The 14191-nt window shown below is 57.4% G+C and overlaps 1 protein-coding gene across 1 annotated transcript in view; it reads right to left on the reverse strand.

Moving 5' to 3' along the window:
- Nucleotides 1–1624: 1624 nt before the first annotated feature.
- The window catches only part of CLPTM1 (CLPTM1 regulator of GABA type A receptor forward trafficking), a 35707-nt gene continuing 23140 nt past the window's right edge, over nucleotides 1625–14191 (reverse strand). Inside the window, exons 4-13 of the mRNA XM_032262846.1 lie at nucleotides 12621–12661; nucleotides 10238–10440; nucleotides 8896–9016; nucleotides 7756–8000; nucleotides 6997–7090; nucleotides 4329–4519; nucleotides 3964–4059; nucleotides 3538–3673; nucleotides 2550–2717; nucleotides 1625–2351 (exon numbers count right to left, since the gene is read on the reverse strand). Coding sequence (XP_032118737.1) covers nucleotides 2065–2351; nucleotides 2550–2717; nucleotides 3538–3673; nucleotides 3964–4059; nucleotides 4329–4519; nucleotides 6997–7090; nucleotides 7756–8000; nucleotides 8896–9016; nucleotides 10238–10440; nucleotides 12621–12661 — 1582 coding nt within the window. The 3' untranslated portion in view covers nucleotides 1625–2064. The remainder of the gene's footprint in view (nucleotides 2352–2549; nucleotides 2718–3537; nucleotides 3674–3963; nucleotides 4060–4328; nucleotides 4520–6996; nucleotides 7091–7755; nucleotides 8001–8895; nucleotides 9017–10237; nucleotides 10441–12620; nucleotides 12662–14191) is intronic.

Here is a 14191-nt window from a genome sequence, read left to right on the forward strand (position 1 = left end):
AACTGAGGTTGTACCACCGCACTCCAGCCTGGGCACAGAGCGAAACTCCGTCTCAAAGAAAACAAAAGTTTCCTCCAGCTGCTAGAGTGTGAATGGGATGCAGGGAGGGCAGGATTGGGGCAGAGGACCAGAGAGGACACCAGGCAAGAACCCCAGAGGGTAAAGAGGGGCCTGGAGCAGGTGGTCCCAGTGAAGAGGTGGGACCCTCAAGGAGTTGTGGGGGTAGCTGATGGGCCATCAAAGGCTGGGGTGTGGAGCTATGAGAGGAGGAATAAATGGGTGACGAGGCCAGGGAGTGCAGGCAGCCAGAGAGCCCCCCCACTCTCGAGGGTCTGCTGAGCCCTGCACCTTCAGGGTTCCTAGGAGCCTATCAGGCCATGGTACAGAGCCTGGGGTTCGAAGGGCACTGGGGAGCCACGGAGTGGCATAGAGTTGGGGGGCGGGTAACGGCAGCCCACGGCTGCCCTGAGGGATGGGAGACTGCTGCGGTGTTTGTGGGCCTGTGTGGGGCTCCAAGAGCGCTGTCTCCCTGGGATCTCACGGAGGCCCCGCCTGGCTCTGCAATGTGGGGTGGCAGCTGGAGCCTGAAGGAACCTGGTGTGGTCCTCAGCGCTGAGTCCACTCCCAAAAAAGTACACCTGGGAATGTAGGGTCTCCACCCCTCGGAGCACAGAGGCCTCGCTCAACTCCCCTATCCAGTGAGTGAAGGGTCCCAGTACCAGAGGCTGGGCTGGCAAGGCCAACTCGTGCCACCTCTGGAGAGCTTGGATAGTCCTTGTCACAGGCAGCCCTGGGGATGTGGATTGATACCCAATGCCCACAGAGTGCTACAGCTAGGTGTCACTCAGGCCAGCTAAGGCTTCACCCCATGCCTCCTAACCTTGGGGGTAAGTGGGTGTCAGCAGAAAAAAGCGAGGGCACACACTAGAGTGCTCCGAGGGCTGCGCTGAGGCCTCACGGTGGTGGGTGCCTCTGCTCATGGTCCACCCGGCTGAGAGCTGTGCTTGGCCCTGCCTGGCGATGCCAGGTGAGGAGACATTCAGCGGGCACACGGGAGGCTCCCACCTGAGCCCAGAAGAGGCAGCTGGCAGGAAAAGGTACGGGGCAGCGAGCTCCCTGCAAGCAGCTTCCCCAGGAATCGGAAATGGGGCCAGTTAAGGAAATCTCAGAGGGCTGGTGGGAGGGCAAGAAGTGAGGAAGAGGCCTGGCTCGGCAAGTATGGGTCTTTATTTTTTTGAGATGGAGTTTTGCTCCATTGCCCAGGCTGAAGTGCAGCGGTGCAATCTCGGCTCACTGCAACCTCCGCCTCCCAGGTTCAAATGATTCTCCTGCCTCAGCCTCTCGAGTAACTGTGATTATAGGCACCCACCACCACACCCAGTTTTTATATTTTTAGTAGAGACGAGGTTTCACTATGTTGGCCAGGCTGGTCCCAAACTCCTGACCTCAAGTAATCCACCCGCCTCGCCAGGTGTGGCTCTTGACACAGGGTTACCATCCCCACCTTTCCACACCCCATACCCTGCAGGTCTCCTTCCCGGACCCAGGAGAGTCACTTCATCCCTGCTTGAAGCTGCTCTCCAAGGCGGCAGAGGAAGGAAAGCTCGAGGAGGAGGGGCAGTGCTGAGTTTAAGTTAAACACCCATATGAATTTATTAAATCCAGACTGTGTTAAAGGGCGGCGGTCGGGGGGATGTGGTTGAGGGATAAGGGACAAGATGATGGACGGCCGTGGGCATCCCGTAGGGGGGCCCGGCCCCAGCCCCACCCCCGCCCACCCCCTCGGCAGCACCACGTCAGCTTCACCATGATTCCCAGTGGTGCTGGGCTGGCAGGGCGAGATGGCTGGAAACACACAGGGACAGAGGGACAGACGGCGCCTCCACAAACAAGCCCTGGCCTGCCCCGGCCCCTACGTCACAGGCTGGGCCCTGGCCCGAGGCGGGCCTCCCGCCACCCTGGCCTGATCTGTCCAGGGAAAGGGCGACAGGGAGGGGGGGTAAGGGGGCCGGGGCACAGGGGTGGTGGTCACCAGGAGCCGGAGCAGGCAAGGACCAGTTGCGACTAATCCTTTTTCTTGTCCTCTGCTGGCTTTGGAGGGGCTTCCTGGGGCTCGCTGGCAGAGCTGGCCCCCTGGGTGGGCCTGGTGGGCAGGGACGTGGAGGCCTCCTCCCTGGTGGTGGTGGTCGTGGTGGGTGCAGGTGTGGGCGTGAGGGCCCCTGCTGCTGTGGGAACCTCGGCCACAGGGGTGGCGGCTGTGGGGTCCTCTCCACTCATGCCAAACTCGTTGACCCGAGTGGGGTCGACGCGGTAGATCCACCGTTGGTAGAGGTAGATGAAGAAAACCACATCTGGGGGGGGGTGGGAGGCAGTGAGGTCAGGACCGGCTGGTCCACAGCCAGGTGGGCCTGGGCGGAGAGGGCGTGATGCAAGGGCAGGGCAGAGCCCCCTGAGACTAAGCACCCCATGGGGCATGGGGGGCCGTGGCACCCCTCAGACTTGGGCCCTGAAGCCTGCCTTGGGGCCCCCACCTGCCCGCTGGGCCTCACCATCCCTCAGGCAGCCAATCCGGTACATAACAGGCATCTTGATGACAAAGGCGAACAGGTCATCGATGAAGGTGTTGAGGGCCTTGTAGGTGAGCATGCGCCACGGCAGGTGGGCCACGGACTTGAGCTTGTAGTTGATGAAGAGCTGCGGCGTCATGGTGATGAAGCCTACAGCGAGGGGCACCGTGAGCGGAGAGACGGCCTCCCCCGCCGCTCCCCTGCATGCTCTGTACCGGCCATACCAGCCCCTCACCACTCCCTACACCCGGGCACATTCTGCCGGCGGCCTCTGAGCTGGTGGAGTCCTTGGTCACATGCACACAGCCCCTCCCTGGATATGTGAGGCCTCGGTTTAAATGTCCTCTCCTCAGAGGAACCCCCTATTAATGTGCATCCCCCCCACCACTCTGCCCTTCACAGCACTCATTACTGGCTGTGATTCATCCGATTTTGTTTCTTGAGACAGGGTCTCACTCTGTTGCCCAGGCTGAGGTGCAGTGGTGTAATCATGGCTACTTCGACTTCAGCCTCCTGGGCTGAAGGGATCCTCCCACCTCAGCCTCCCAGGTAGCTGGGACTACAGGCCCACACCACCATTCCCCACTAATGTCTGTGTTTTTTGTAGAAATTGGGCCTTGCCACTTTGCTCAGGCTGGTCTGGAATTCCTGGGCTCAGGTGACCCTCCTGCCTTGGCCTCCCACAGCGTCAGGATAACAGGTGTGAGCCACTGCGCCCAGCTCCACTTGGTTACTCGTCCTGTTCCCAAGACGCAAGCTCCCCCGAGGATGGGACTGAAGCATACTGTTCATGTCCTCCCCAAAGCCCTCTGACCCCGGATGGAACCATGTGTGCCCTCTGGGCTCCCCACCTCCCAGCTCTCCCCACTCTGGGTTGTCCCTGTCTGGGGATGGGTCTGTCTCCCACACTGCGCTGTGAGCCCCGGCCAGCAGGAGGCCTGCTCTCTCCTGGGGCGGCCGTGCCGCTCACCGAAGGTCAGCAGGAAGCCGTAGAGCATGCTGAGCACCCAGGAGTACCAGCCCTTGTGCTCCAGGTACAGAAGGCTGTAGACGGCGTAGCAGCCCAGGAGTGGGAAGAGGATCCAGGACAGGTACCGGAACGCCATCTGTGGGGCCACAGGGTGGGGCTCTTAGCCAGCCCCTCGGCCCCGCCCGGCAGCCCTGCTCCCCGCCCTCGCCCATCACACCTGGTCTGGCAGGCTGGGCAGGGGGAATTTCCAGGTAGCCCTGGGACTCTGAACTCCACCAGGAAGCAGTTATGGCAGGTGGGTGACACAGACGATGGGACACAGGCCACAAAGTGTGGGCCCAGCAGGGAGATGGCCGGCCCCTGGTCCCACGGGCGCATGTGGGTACTTGGAGGCAACCCCCAGGGGCCCACTGTGCGGACACTCACATCATCATACACTTTGGTCGAGGACTCGATATACGTGGACTTGTCCTTGAATGACAGGCGGGGGAAGATACCTGCCACCCTGTGCTCCCGGTCCAGCTGTGGACGGGGGGTGGCCATGGTCAGTTGCCAGGCTGTCTCCCGTCCCACAAGCCAGAACCAGCCCCTGCCCTTCCCCACCGTTCCCAGTTCCCCTGCCCCATCTGTGACCCAAGAAATCCCCTGGTGAGAAAATCCCCTCAGTCCTGGGAGTGAGGCACGCGCTGGGAATCCCCCAGGGGCCAGCTCCAGGGTCTGGCTGGGCCACACTACCCCCTCCCAACCCCTGCAGACCCAGCCCCAGAGACAGCACGGCGCCCCAGTCTTACCCGGACGTCCATGACCTTGGTGATCTTCCAGAGGTCGATGAGGACCCCGATGAAAACGCTAACCTGGACCACGAAGTTGGTCTCGTTGTCCAGGATGTACAGGAGGACCACAAATGACTGGAAAACGCCGAAGAAGACGGAGCGCACGGACAGGCCCTCCAGGGACTGCCGGCTGTTCCAAAACTGGATATCTGTGTGCAGGGGGTGGGGGAAACGGGAGGCTGAGGAGCTGCCAAGACCCTCCTTCAGCTCCCTCAGGCCCCCTTGGCCTGCAGCCTCCTCACACTCCGGGGCGGGGCTGGGTCCTCAGGATGGGTGCTGAGCAAGACTCTTCTCTCCCAGGGAGGTGCTCTCATTCATCAGGTGGCCCCAGGGCACTAGATAGGCAGCACCCTGGAGTCCTCCCATAGGACGTCAGCACCCAGCACCCCAGGGTGCAGTCCCCTGACTGATGGTGACAGCGACTGCTGCCATGGATGGGGCTCACCACGTGCCAGGTGCTAACGGCTGGTGGCCTGGCATGGCAGAATCTGGAGGGATGCTGGGTCTGTGCTATACTGTGGTGCCAGCCTGCCTCCCCTGGGCAGGAGACCTGTGCATGCGCTTCGAGACCACCTCCTCCAGGCCCCCACCCTGACACCGTGAAGGAACTGGCTCAGGAAACAAACAAGGGCTCCAGTTTGGAGCTCCTTCCAGTGCTCCGCCTGGATGCTGCCAGGGATCCATATCAGTGAGCTCCTAGCTCTAAGCCCCGGTCTCACCATGGACACCCCTCTCTGACCCTGCCTGGCTGAGCGTCTCACTGCAGCCACAGGACTCCAGATGGAAGCATGTGTGCTGAGCCACCACGTCTGTGGCACAGTGGTAGAGCCCGGTCTGCAGGCCTGCAGGGTCAAAGCCAGCTCTGCACTCAGGGAGTGAGGGCTGTGAATTCTGGCCCATCTGTACCCCGCCCCATCCCTGAGCTCCCCCACATTCCAGAGCTCTGAAACACTCCAAAGGCTCACTCCACTCTCCCCACCCCTCAGACTGACCCCTGTCCCAACTGAGAATGGGTTGGGAGACCAGGTTCTGGTGGGGACGGGTGGGCCTAAGCCCCTCCTTAGACCAGGGAGGCCACACAGCACTTGTGCCAAGTGACGGCTGCGCCCCCTGCTGCGTGACATTAGGTGAGGAACCAGCTTTCTCGTGCCTCGTTTCTTACTGGAGCCCAGGCAAGCCAGATCCTAGGCAGAAGGGTCCTGTCTCCCAGGACAGCTGGTAGATGGCTGGCTGGGGTAAGCACTGGCTCCTGTACCCATATGACACTGCATTCTTCCAGATGACAGCTCTCAATAATAGCTAAGAGCAGCCGGGCACGGTGTATTCCACCTGTAATCCCAGCACTTTGGGAGGCCAAGGTGGGTGGATCATGAGGTCAAGAGATCAAGACCATCATGGCCAACATGGTGACACCCCGTCTCTACTAAAAATACAAAAATTAGCTGGGTGTAGGTGGCATGCGCCTGTGGTCTCAGCTACTCAGGAGGCTGAGGCAGGAGAACTGCTTGAACCCAGGAGATGGAGGTTGCAGTGAGCCAAGATTGTGCCACTGCACTCCAGCCTGGCGCCTGGCAGTGGAGCGAGACGCTGTCTCAAAAAAAAAAAAAAAAAAAAAAAAAAAAGGAAAAGAGCATCCTTTTTTTTGGAATAGGGTTTCACTCTGTTGCCTGGGCTGGAGTTCACTGGCGTGATCATGGCTCACTGCAGCCTTGACCTTTCAGGCCCAAGCCGCCCCGGTAGCTGAGACCACGGGCACACACCACCATGCCCAGGTAATTATTAAAAAGAAATTTGTGTAGAAACAGAATCTCACTTTGTTGCCCAGGGTGATCATCTCCAAATCCTGGGCTTAGGTGATCCTCCCACCAAAGTGCTGGGATCACGGGCGAGAGCCACCGCCACGCCAACAATAGCATTACAGTACCAGGAATACGACTACTCGTTCCTCCCGCCACCTCCAGGAGCTGCAGACAGAAAGCCACCCCCTTCAGACTGGGGTGCTCGCGGGAAGGAAGAAGTGGCCTGCAGGGCCTAGAAGATAAGAGTTGGGGCTGGAACCATCTGCCCCTTCAGAACCACGTAACTGGGCGAGTAACATCCCTGAGCCTCTGGCTCCTGTAGGGCTCAGGGAGCTAGCTCAAGGTCACGCAGGGCAGTGCCTGGCATGTGGCCGCTTCTCCTCAAATGCTGCCATCAGCATTGTCAGCCTTAGGACCTAGGGACCTTTGGAAAACAGTGTTCCTCCTTCCCACTCGGGCAGGCCCTGTCTACTCAGTCCTGAGCTGCCTCCTGAGGCAGGCAGCCTGCCGGGCAGGGTGGCGGAGCAGCTCCGGGGCTTCCCTGCTCCTGGCTCTGGAGTTCCCCAGCCCGCTTCCTGGCAGTATCAGCCTGTCCTCTGCCCCAGAGGCAGGCCAGCCCCTCCCTCAGCTCCACACCCGGTAGATGGGAATTTTTGGGCTGGGAGTTTTGGGGCCACTGCCCCTCCCCAGCTTACTAGGCCTCTGGAGAGTGGGACTGAGAGACCCCAGGCAGCGGGAAGACATGTGGGTAGGGAGGGGAAGAGGAAGGGGGCAAGCCCTGTCCCCTGCCCTCCATAGCCCCTCACTGGCCCTGGTCCCGTTCCTACCATTCTTGAAGGCCAGGAACTCGAAGACACTGTGAACGATAGACACGATGATGGTAAGCGCCAGCAGGTAGGGGTTGGTCTCCAGCAGGGCCACCTGCAGGGGACACCTGTGAGCACAGCCCGCCCTTGCCCAAGAGCCCCCTCACTAGCTGGCTCCCTTCTTGTCCCGAGACCTGCCCTGGGGCTGCCTGGAGAGGGTAAGGTGAGGGTGGGCCAGCTGGGAGGAGACTGGGTCAGAGATGGGCAGATGGGGACAGAGAGGAGGGTGACTCACAGAGACAGAAGAGACAGGGAGATGGCACTAGGGGAAGAGGCAGAGACTGAGGGGGCGCTGCAGGGAGAGGATGAAGGGACACTGGGAGTGAGCAGCAGAGACCCAACAGTGATGACAGTCCAGGAGGCAAAGCTGAGCCTCATGCCACAGACACAGGCCAGCATTTCAGGACCCAGTGAGAGGGCAGACACACAGAGTCGGAGCCCATGCCAGGAAGACGGGGTCTGAGACAGAAGGACGCAGGGACGGGTCTGGACCCAAAGGGCCTGGCCAAGCCATCAGAACAGCCTGGGGAGAGGACCCCCAGTCATCTAGAGCCAGAGGACTGGAGGCCCACTTCCTTTCGCTGCAGAGAAGGGACCTGGGAGGTTGTGAAACTGTGGGCAGAGGAGCGCCAGGCGGGAGATCCCACAGCCCAGGCCGGGCGCACTTCCCCTTGGCCTGATGCGCCCAGGAAGGTGCCGGGAAGCCCCGCCCACACTCACCTTCACCGAATCCTGCTCCTCATCTGACTGCTCATACAACTCATCACCCAGGAAGTTCCAGGGCGACTTGGTGCTCTGGGCGGCATAGAGCTGCCAGCGCCAGAGCGAGAGCGGGCAGAAGGAGACACGGAGCGGCAGGCTGGCCAGGCTCTCGTTGATGGGGTAGTAGTCCTTCTGCAGGTTCCAGTAGTCATTGAAGTAGATGATGGGGTAATAGTCACCACTCACAGCGTCAAACTTCACATCTGCAGCACATAGGGCAGGGGGACACCGTTTGGCCCGGGCAGGAGGCCAGGGTACCCACGGGCCTCATATGTCTGGAGGGACCCAACAGGGCCCCTCTACAGAGAATGGAGGATAGGGGACATTTCTAGGCCACACTATGAGGAGCTAAAGGGCCCCCTGACCTCAGCAAAGGGGACCACATGCAAAGGGCAGGCAGCTCTCCACTGAAGGGGGCAGTGGTGGCTCAGCTCCAGCCCATGGCTGCCCCATGGGTGACCAGGTAACCCCGTTTTATAAAAGAAGCCAAAAATTGTGGCTTTTTTTTTTTTTTGAGACGGAGTTTCGCTCTCGTTGCCCAGGCTGGAGTGCAATGGCGCGATCTCGGCCCACCGCAACCTCTGCCTCCTGGGTTCAGGCAATTCTCCTGCCTCAGCCTCCTGAGTAGCTGGGATTACAGGCATGCGCCACCATGCCCAGCTGATTTTTTGTATTTTTAGTAGAGACGGGGTTTCACTATGTTGACTAGGATGGTCTCGATCTCTTGACCTCGTGATCCACCTGCCTCGGCCTCCCAAAGTGCTGGGATTACAGGCGTGAGCCACCGCGCCCGGCCAAATTGTGGCTTTTAAGTGATACTGCCTCCATTTTCAAAGTTGGCAAGTGATAAACATTTTCTGAAAACAGTCTGTGGGCTGGATGGGACTTGTGTGTGGACTGATGCTGGTGTGTGGCGGTCAGTCCAGGGGTGGGGCTGTGGGACAGGGAGAGGGCATGAGAAGGGGACAGGACAGGGTGGGGAGCTTAGGAGGGTGGAGCCCTCCTCTGAGAGGGATGGGGCCAGGAGAAGGTAAGGAGATGGGCCCCAAACACCCTCCCAGAGGCCTCTGCAAGCAGCCGGCAGGGCTGGGAACTTACACTGATCCAGGGGAGGGGGCACGCTGCCCTTCACCCACGGCGTGTGGTCGTCCACAATGTTGATGGTGATGTTGGGGTGCCAATGGGAAATCACCTCCACGGGCCCATAGTCCTCAGCCCTCTGAGGTGACATGGAGGGAAGGGCCTCAGAGGCAGGGACCGTCAGCCTCTGCTCACTTCCTCCCAAGGGTTCCCATTACAATCTTTATCTTTGCTTTTTATTTATTTATTTATTTATTTATTTGAGATGGGGTCTCGCTATGTTGTCCAAGCTGGTCGCGAATTCCTGAGCTCAAGCACGATCCTCCCACCTCGGCCTCCCAAAGTGCTGGGATTACAGGAGTGAGCTACCATGGGCAGCCTTTTTCTTTCCTTTCCTCCTTTCTTTTCTCTCTCTCTCTTTTTAGGGAGAGATGGGGTCCCACTGTGCTGCCTGGACTAGTCTTGAACTTCTGGGCACAAGTAATCCTTCTGCTTCAGCCTCCCAAAATGCTGGGATTATAGGCATGAGACACCTCCCCTGACACCCTTGGCAGCAGAATATCAGACACCACAGCAACTGCTAGCAGAAGGATCTTCTCCCGGGGCTTAGAGATTCTGCCCCCATGACTCTTCCGGCCACCAACAGGATCCTCCCACCCCACAGTGCAGAAAACCAATGCCTGCAGAAGCAGAGGCAAGGACCACCCCTCCCATGCAGGACCACCCGCGGAGACAGGAAGGCTCTTAGTGCCCACTGCAGGTGAACCACAGATTAATAGTCCGGCTCCGCAGCCCACCAGGAGTGACAGCAACTATTAATCCTACAGTTCCTACTAAAGCCATATTCTCGTGTGCCTGCCTGGTGCCAGGCTGAGCTTGGACTCTGGGGCCTGGCTGTGTGGGTGAGAGTCCTGGCCCTGCCACTTCCTGGCTGTCAGACTGAGCAAGTATCCTCATGGGAAAATGGGACTGTGAAAATGAGGTCTTGCTATGTTGCCCAAGCTGGTCTCAAATTCCTGGACTCCAGCACGATCCTCCCACCTTGGCCTCCCAAAGTGCTGGGATTACAGGAGTGAGCCAGCACGGGCAGTCTCTTTTCTTTCTTTCTTTTCTCTCTCTCTTTTTAGGGAGAGATGGGGTAGGCCCAGGTAACCTTGTCTGGGATCCTCCCTACTCTCCGAGATGCAGCCGCCTCCTAACCCCACTTACCAGTGGAGGAGCCCAGTGCTCAGGGAGGGGAGGCGGCGTCACCGAGCCTGCACAGTGGCTCAGTGGTGACAGATGACAGCCCCAATGGTCTGGTCCGAGCTGTGAACGGCCTGGCTGGTCCCTATAGGCCCTGCCAACCCTGCCCATTTACCTTGATCATTTCTGGGTCTGCTTCTGTCTCTCCCGTCAGCAGGTTCTTGGTTTTCTGAAATCGCCTGCGCTTGTATTTGTTGATCACTGTGGGTAACAGGTGGGGAAAGGAGGGGACATGAGATCTGCTGCCATCTGCAGCCTCCGGAGCCTGGACCCCTGGCCACCAGTAGTGGCTCATGGTCTCCTGGCATCCACCTTGCACTTACCTGCAGAGAGCAACGTGACCTGGAACACCAGAACAGCCTCCCCAAACCTCAACCAATCCCAGTTCCCCATCGTCATGGGGACGCCACCATCACCAAATGCCTCAGGCAGAAACCGGAGCTCAGCAGGGCACTGTAATCCTAGCACTTTAGGAGGCTGAGGCAGGCGGATCACTTGAGATCAGGAGTTCCAGACCAGCCTGGCCAACATGGTGAAACCCTGTCTCTACTAAAAATACAAAAATCAGCCAGGCATGGTGGCGGGCGCCTGTAATCCCAGCTACTCGGGAGGCTGAGGAAGGAGAATCACTTGAACCCAGGAGGCGGAGATGGCAGTGAGCTGAGATGATGCTGTTGCACTCCAGCCTGGGTGACAAGAGTAACTCCCTCTCAAAAAAACAAATAAATAAAATAAAAAGTAAAAACAAATACATAAATAAAAACAAGTGACTGATCCTGGCATCCTGCAGCTTTGGAACCCGACACTCACCATAGCCCCGGTGACCTTTGAACCCTCACCACCTTCCACTTCTCCTCAAATATGCCGACCCAGGGCCTTCGGGCGTGCTGCCCCGTCTCCCAGGAACGCATGCCCCTACACAATTTTGTGGCCTGTCTTCTCCGTGGCGTTCAAGTCCCTGGTAGAATGTCCTTCTTCCACAGGGCTTCCCTGGCCGCCCCACTGACTGAGGCTATGCAGTCATTCTCCTGCCAACTTTGTTTACTTCACAACATTTCACCACTCTCCAAAACCACCTACCAGGTGGTTTACCTGCCTACTGTCTGTCCCTGCAACTGGCCTGCAAACCCTGTGCTGGGATGTGGGTAGGTACAGGGCCTGTTTTAACACACATGGAGCGCCTGCACAGGCCCAGCGATGACCAACTGAATACGTGACTATAAACAGGCAGCAAACAGTTCCAGAGAAGGCCTGAAGCCACCAACACGAGAAACCAACATGAGAAACACTTTGGGGCTGTGAATCCCCAGCCAGGAGTTGGCCTCACTTCCTCTCGCAGAGGCCAAGTTGGCCACAGGCTCCCTGCCACGTTGTCCGAATGCTGCCAGAGAGGAAGGGGCTTGTGCATGCCCATGCTCCATCCCCAACCTCTGCTGTGGCCTGGGGACTCTTCTTTTTTTGGAATCTTGCTCTGTCGCCCAGGCTGGAGTGCAGTGGCGTGTGATCCGCCCGCCCTGGCCTCCAAAAGTGCTGGGATTACAGGCGTGAGCCACACACCCAGCCCAAAAAGAAGTATTTTCCCTTTTCTGAGGCAGAGTCTTGCTCTGTCGCCCAAACTGGAGTGCTGTGACGTGATCTCAGTTCACTGCAACCTCCCTCTCCCAGGTTCCAGCTATTCTCCTGCCTCAGTCTCCTGGGTAGTTAGGGCTACAGGCATGCACCACCACACCCGCCTAATTTTGTATTTTTAATAGAGATGGGATGTAACCATGTTGGCCAGGCTGGTCTCGATCTCTTGACCTTGTGATCCATCCACCTCAGCCTCCCAAAGTGCTGGGATTACAGGTGTGAGCCACCGCGCCCAGGGACTTTTCAGCTGTTCCTTCTACTGGAAAGGAAAACTCAGTCTGCCTTCCCTCAACTCTCCATCCTGCCCCTGGGACCAGAAAAAGACAGAGAAAGGGGAAAGGGAGTTGGCCAACAGCAGGGGCTCTGGGGGCAATCTTGGCTCTGAGCCCTACAAACTAAGGGACGCTGGTGAGTGATGTCACTTTCTCTTGGCCCAGGGTCTGCTGCTTATCTGCTTATCAGCACAATCATCATCCCCATCTTTTTTTTTTTTTTTTTTTTGAGATGGAGTCTCACTGTAACCTCTGAGTCCTGGGTTCAAACAATTCTCCTGCCTCAGCCTCCCGAGTAGCTGGGATTACAGGAATGAGCTACCATGTCCAACTAATCTGTTATTTTTAGTAAGATGGGGTTTCACCATGTTGGCCAGGCTGGTCTCGAACTCCCGACCTCAAGTGATCCACCTGCCTCAGCCTCCCAGAGTGCTGGAGTTCCAGGGCTGGGCCACCGCGCCTGGCCCATCCTCATCATCTCTGTGATTACTCAGTCACTGGGAATCTTCCTCCGTGTCCAGGGCGAGAAGCCAGGACCCAAGGGTTGACTTGGAGAAAATTCCAGGGGGACTTACTCCACTCCTGTCCACACCTGACAGACTGTCCAGGGAAGGAGGGACCCCACAGGGCTGCGCTGGCTGGCAGAGGGGGAGGCACAGGGCACAAAGGCTTTGGCTCAGGCAGAGAACACATTCTGCAGCTTGGAGGCATCCAGACCAATGGACCTGGCTCCCATGGGGAGGAAAAACCCCCCTTTCTTGGAGGAGAATCTTCTAGGGCTGCACCATCCAGTATGGGTTTGCTGGCCACATGCAGCTACTGAGCACTGCAAACATGTCTGGCCCAAACCAAGAAGTGTTGTGATAAAACACACACTAGATCCTTTTTATGTTTTAGATAGAGTCTCGCTTTGCTGCCCAGACTGGTGTACACAGGTGCGATTTCAGTTCCAGCAACCGCTGCCTTCTGGGTTCCAGCAATTCTCCTGCCTCAGCCTCCCGAGTAGTTGGAACTACAGGTGCTTGCTACCATGCTCACCTAACTTCTGCATTTTTAGTGTTTTTTGTCATGTTGGCCAGGCTGGTCTCAAACTCCTGGCCTCAAGTGATCCCCCTGTCTTGACCTCCCCAAGTGCTGAGATTACAGGTGTGAGCCACTATGCCTCACCACACACATTAGATTCTGAAAACTGGTGCAAAGGGGAAAAAAACGTAAAGGGCCTTACTTTTTACACTGATTATATGTTGAAATGAGAATATGTTGACCTCAATAGAACTATTAGGGTAATAGTTTTATTACCTTAATAGCTGTAATATCCTTGTTTCTCTTTATCTTTTTATTTATTTATTTATTTGTGAGACAGGGTCTCCCTCTGTCATTCAGGCTATAGTGTAGTGGTGTGATCACTGCAGCCTCGACCTCCAGGGCTCGGGTGATTCCCCACCTCAGGCCCCCAAGTAGCTGGGATTACAGGAAACCATGCCTGGTTAATTTTTGTATTTTTAGTAGAGGGGTTTTGCCATGTTGCCCAGGCTGGTCTCGAACTCCCAGGCTGAAGCAATCCTCTAGCCTTGGCTTCCTAAAGTGCTGGGATTACAGATTACAGGTGTGAGCCACCATGTTCCTGGCCTTACTTTTGTATTATTTTATTTATATTTCTTTTTGAGACAGAGTCTCACTTTGTTGCTTAGGTTAGAGTGCAGCGGCCTGATCACAGCTCACTGCAGCCTTGACCTCCTGGGCTCAAGTGATCCTCCTACCTCAGTCTCCTGAGTCAGAGGATACTACCACACCTGGTACCACCACATCTGGCTAATAAAAAAAATTTTTTTTTGGCTCACATCTATAATCCCAACATTTGGGAGGCTGAGGCAGGCAGATCACCTGAGGTCAGGAGTTCGAGACCAGCCTGACAGACATGGAGAAACCCAGTCTCTAGTAAAAATACAAAATTAGCCGGGCATGATGGTGTATGCTTGTAATCCCAGCTACTCAGGAGGCTGAGGCAGGAGAACCGCTTGAACCTGAGAGGCAGAGGTTGCAGTGAGCCTAAATCTTACCATTGCACTCCAGCCTGGGCAACAAGAGTGTAACTCCAAGGGCCGGGCGCGGTGGCTCACGCCTGTAATCCCAGCACTTTGGGAGGCCGAGGCGGGTGGATCACAAGG

The sequence above is a fragment of the Sapajus apella genome, unplaced genomic scaffold (genome assembly GCF_009761245.1).
Source record: "Sapajus apella isolate SASKATOON/1434 unplaced genomic scaffold, GSC_monkey_1.0 scaffold130, whole genome shotgun sequence".
Lineage (NCBI taxonomy): Eukaryota > Metazoa > Chordata > Mammalia > Primates > Cebidae > Sapajus > Sapajus apella.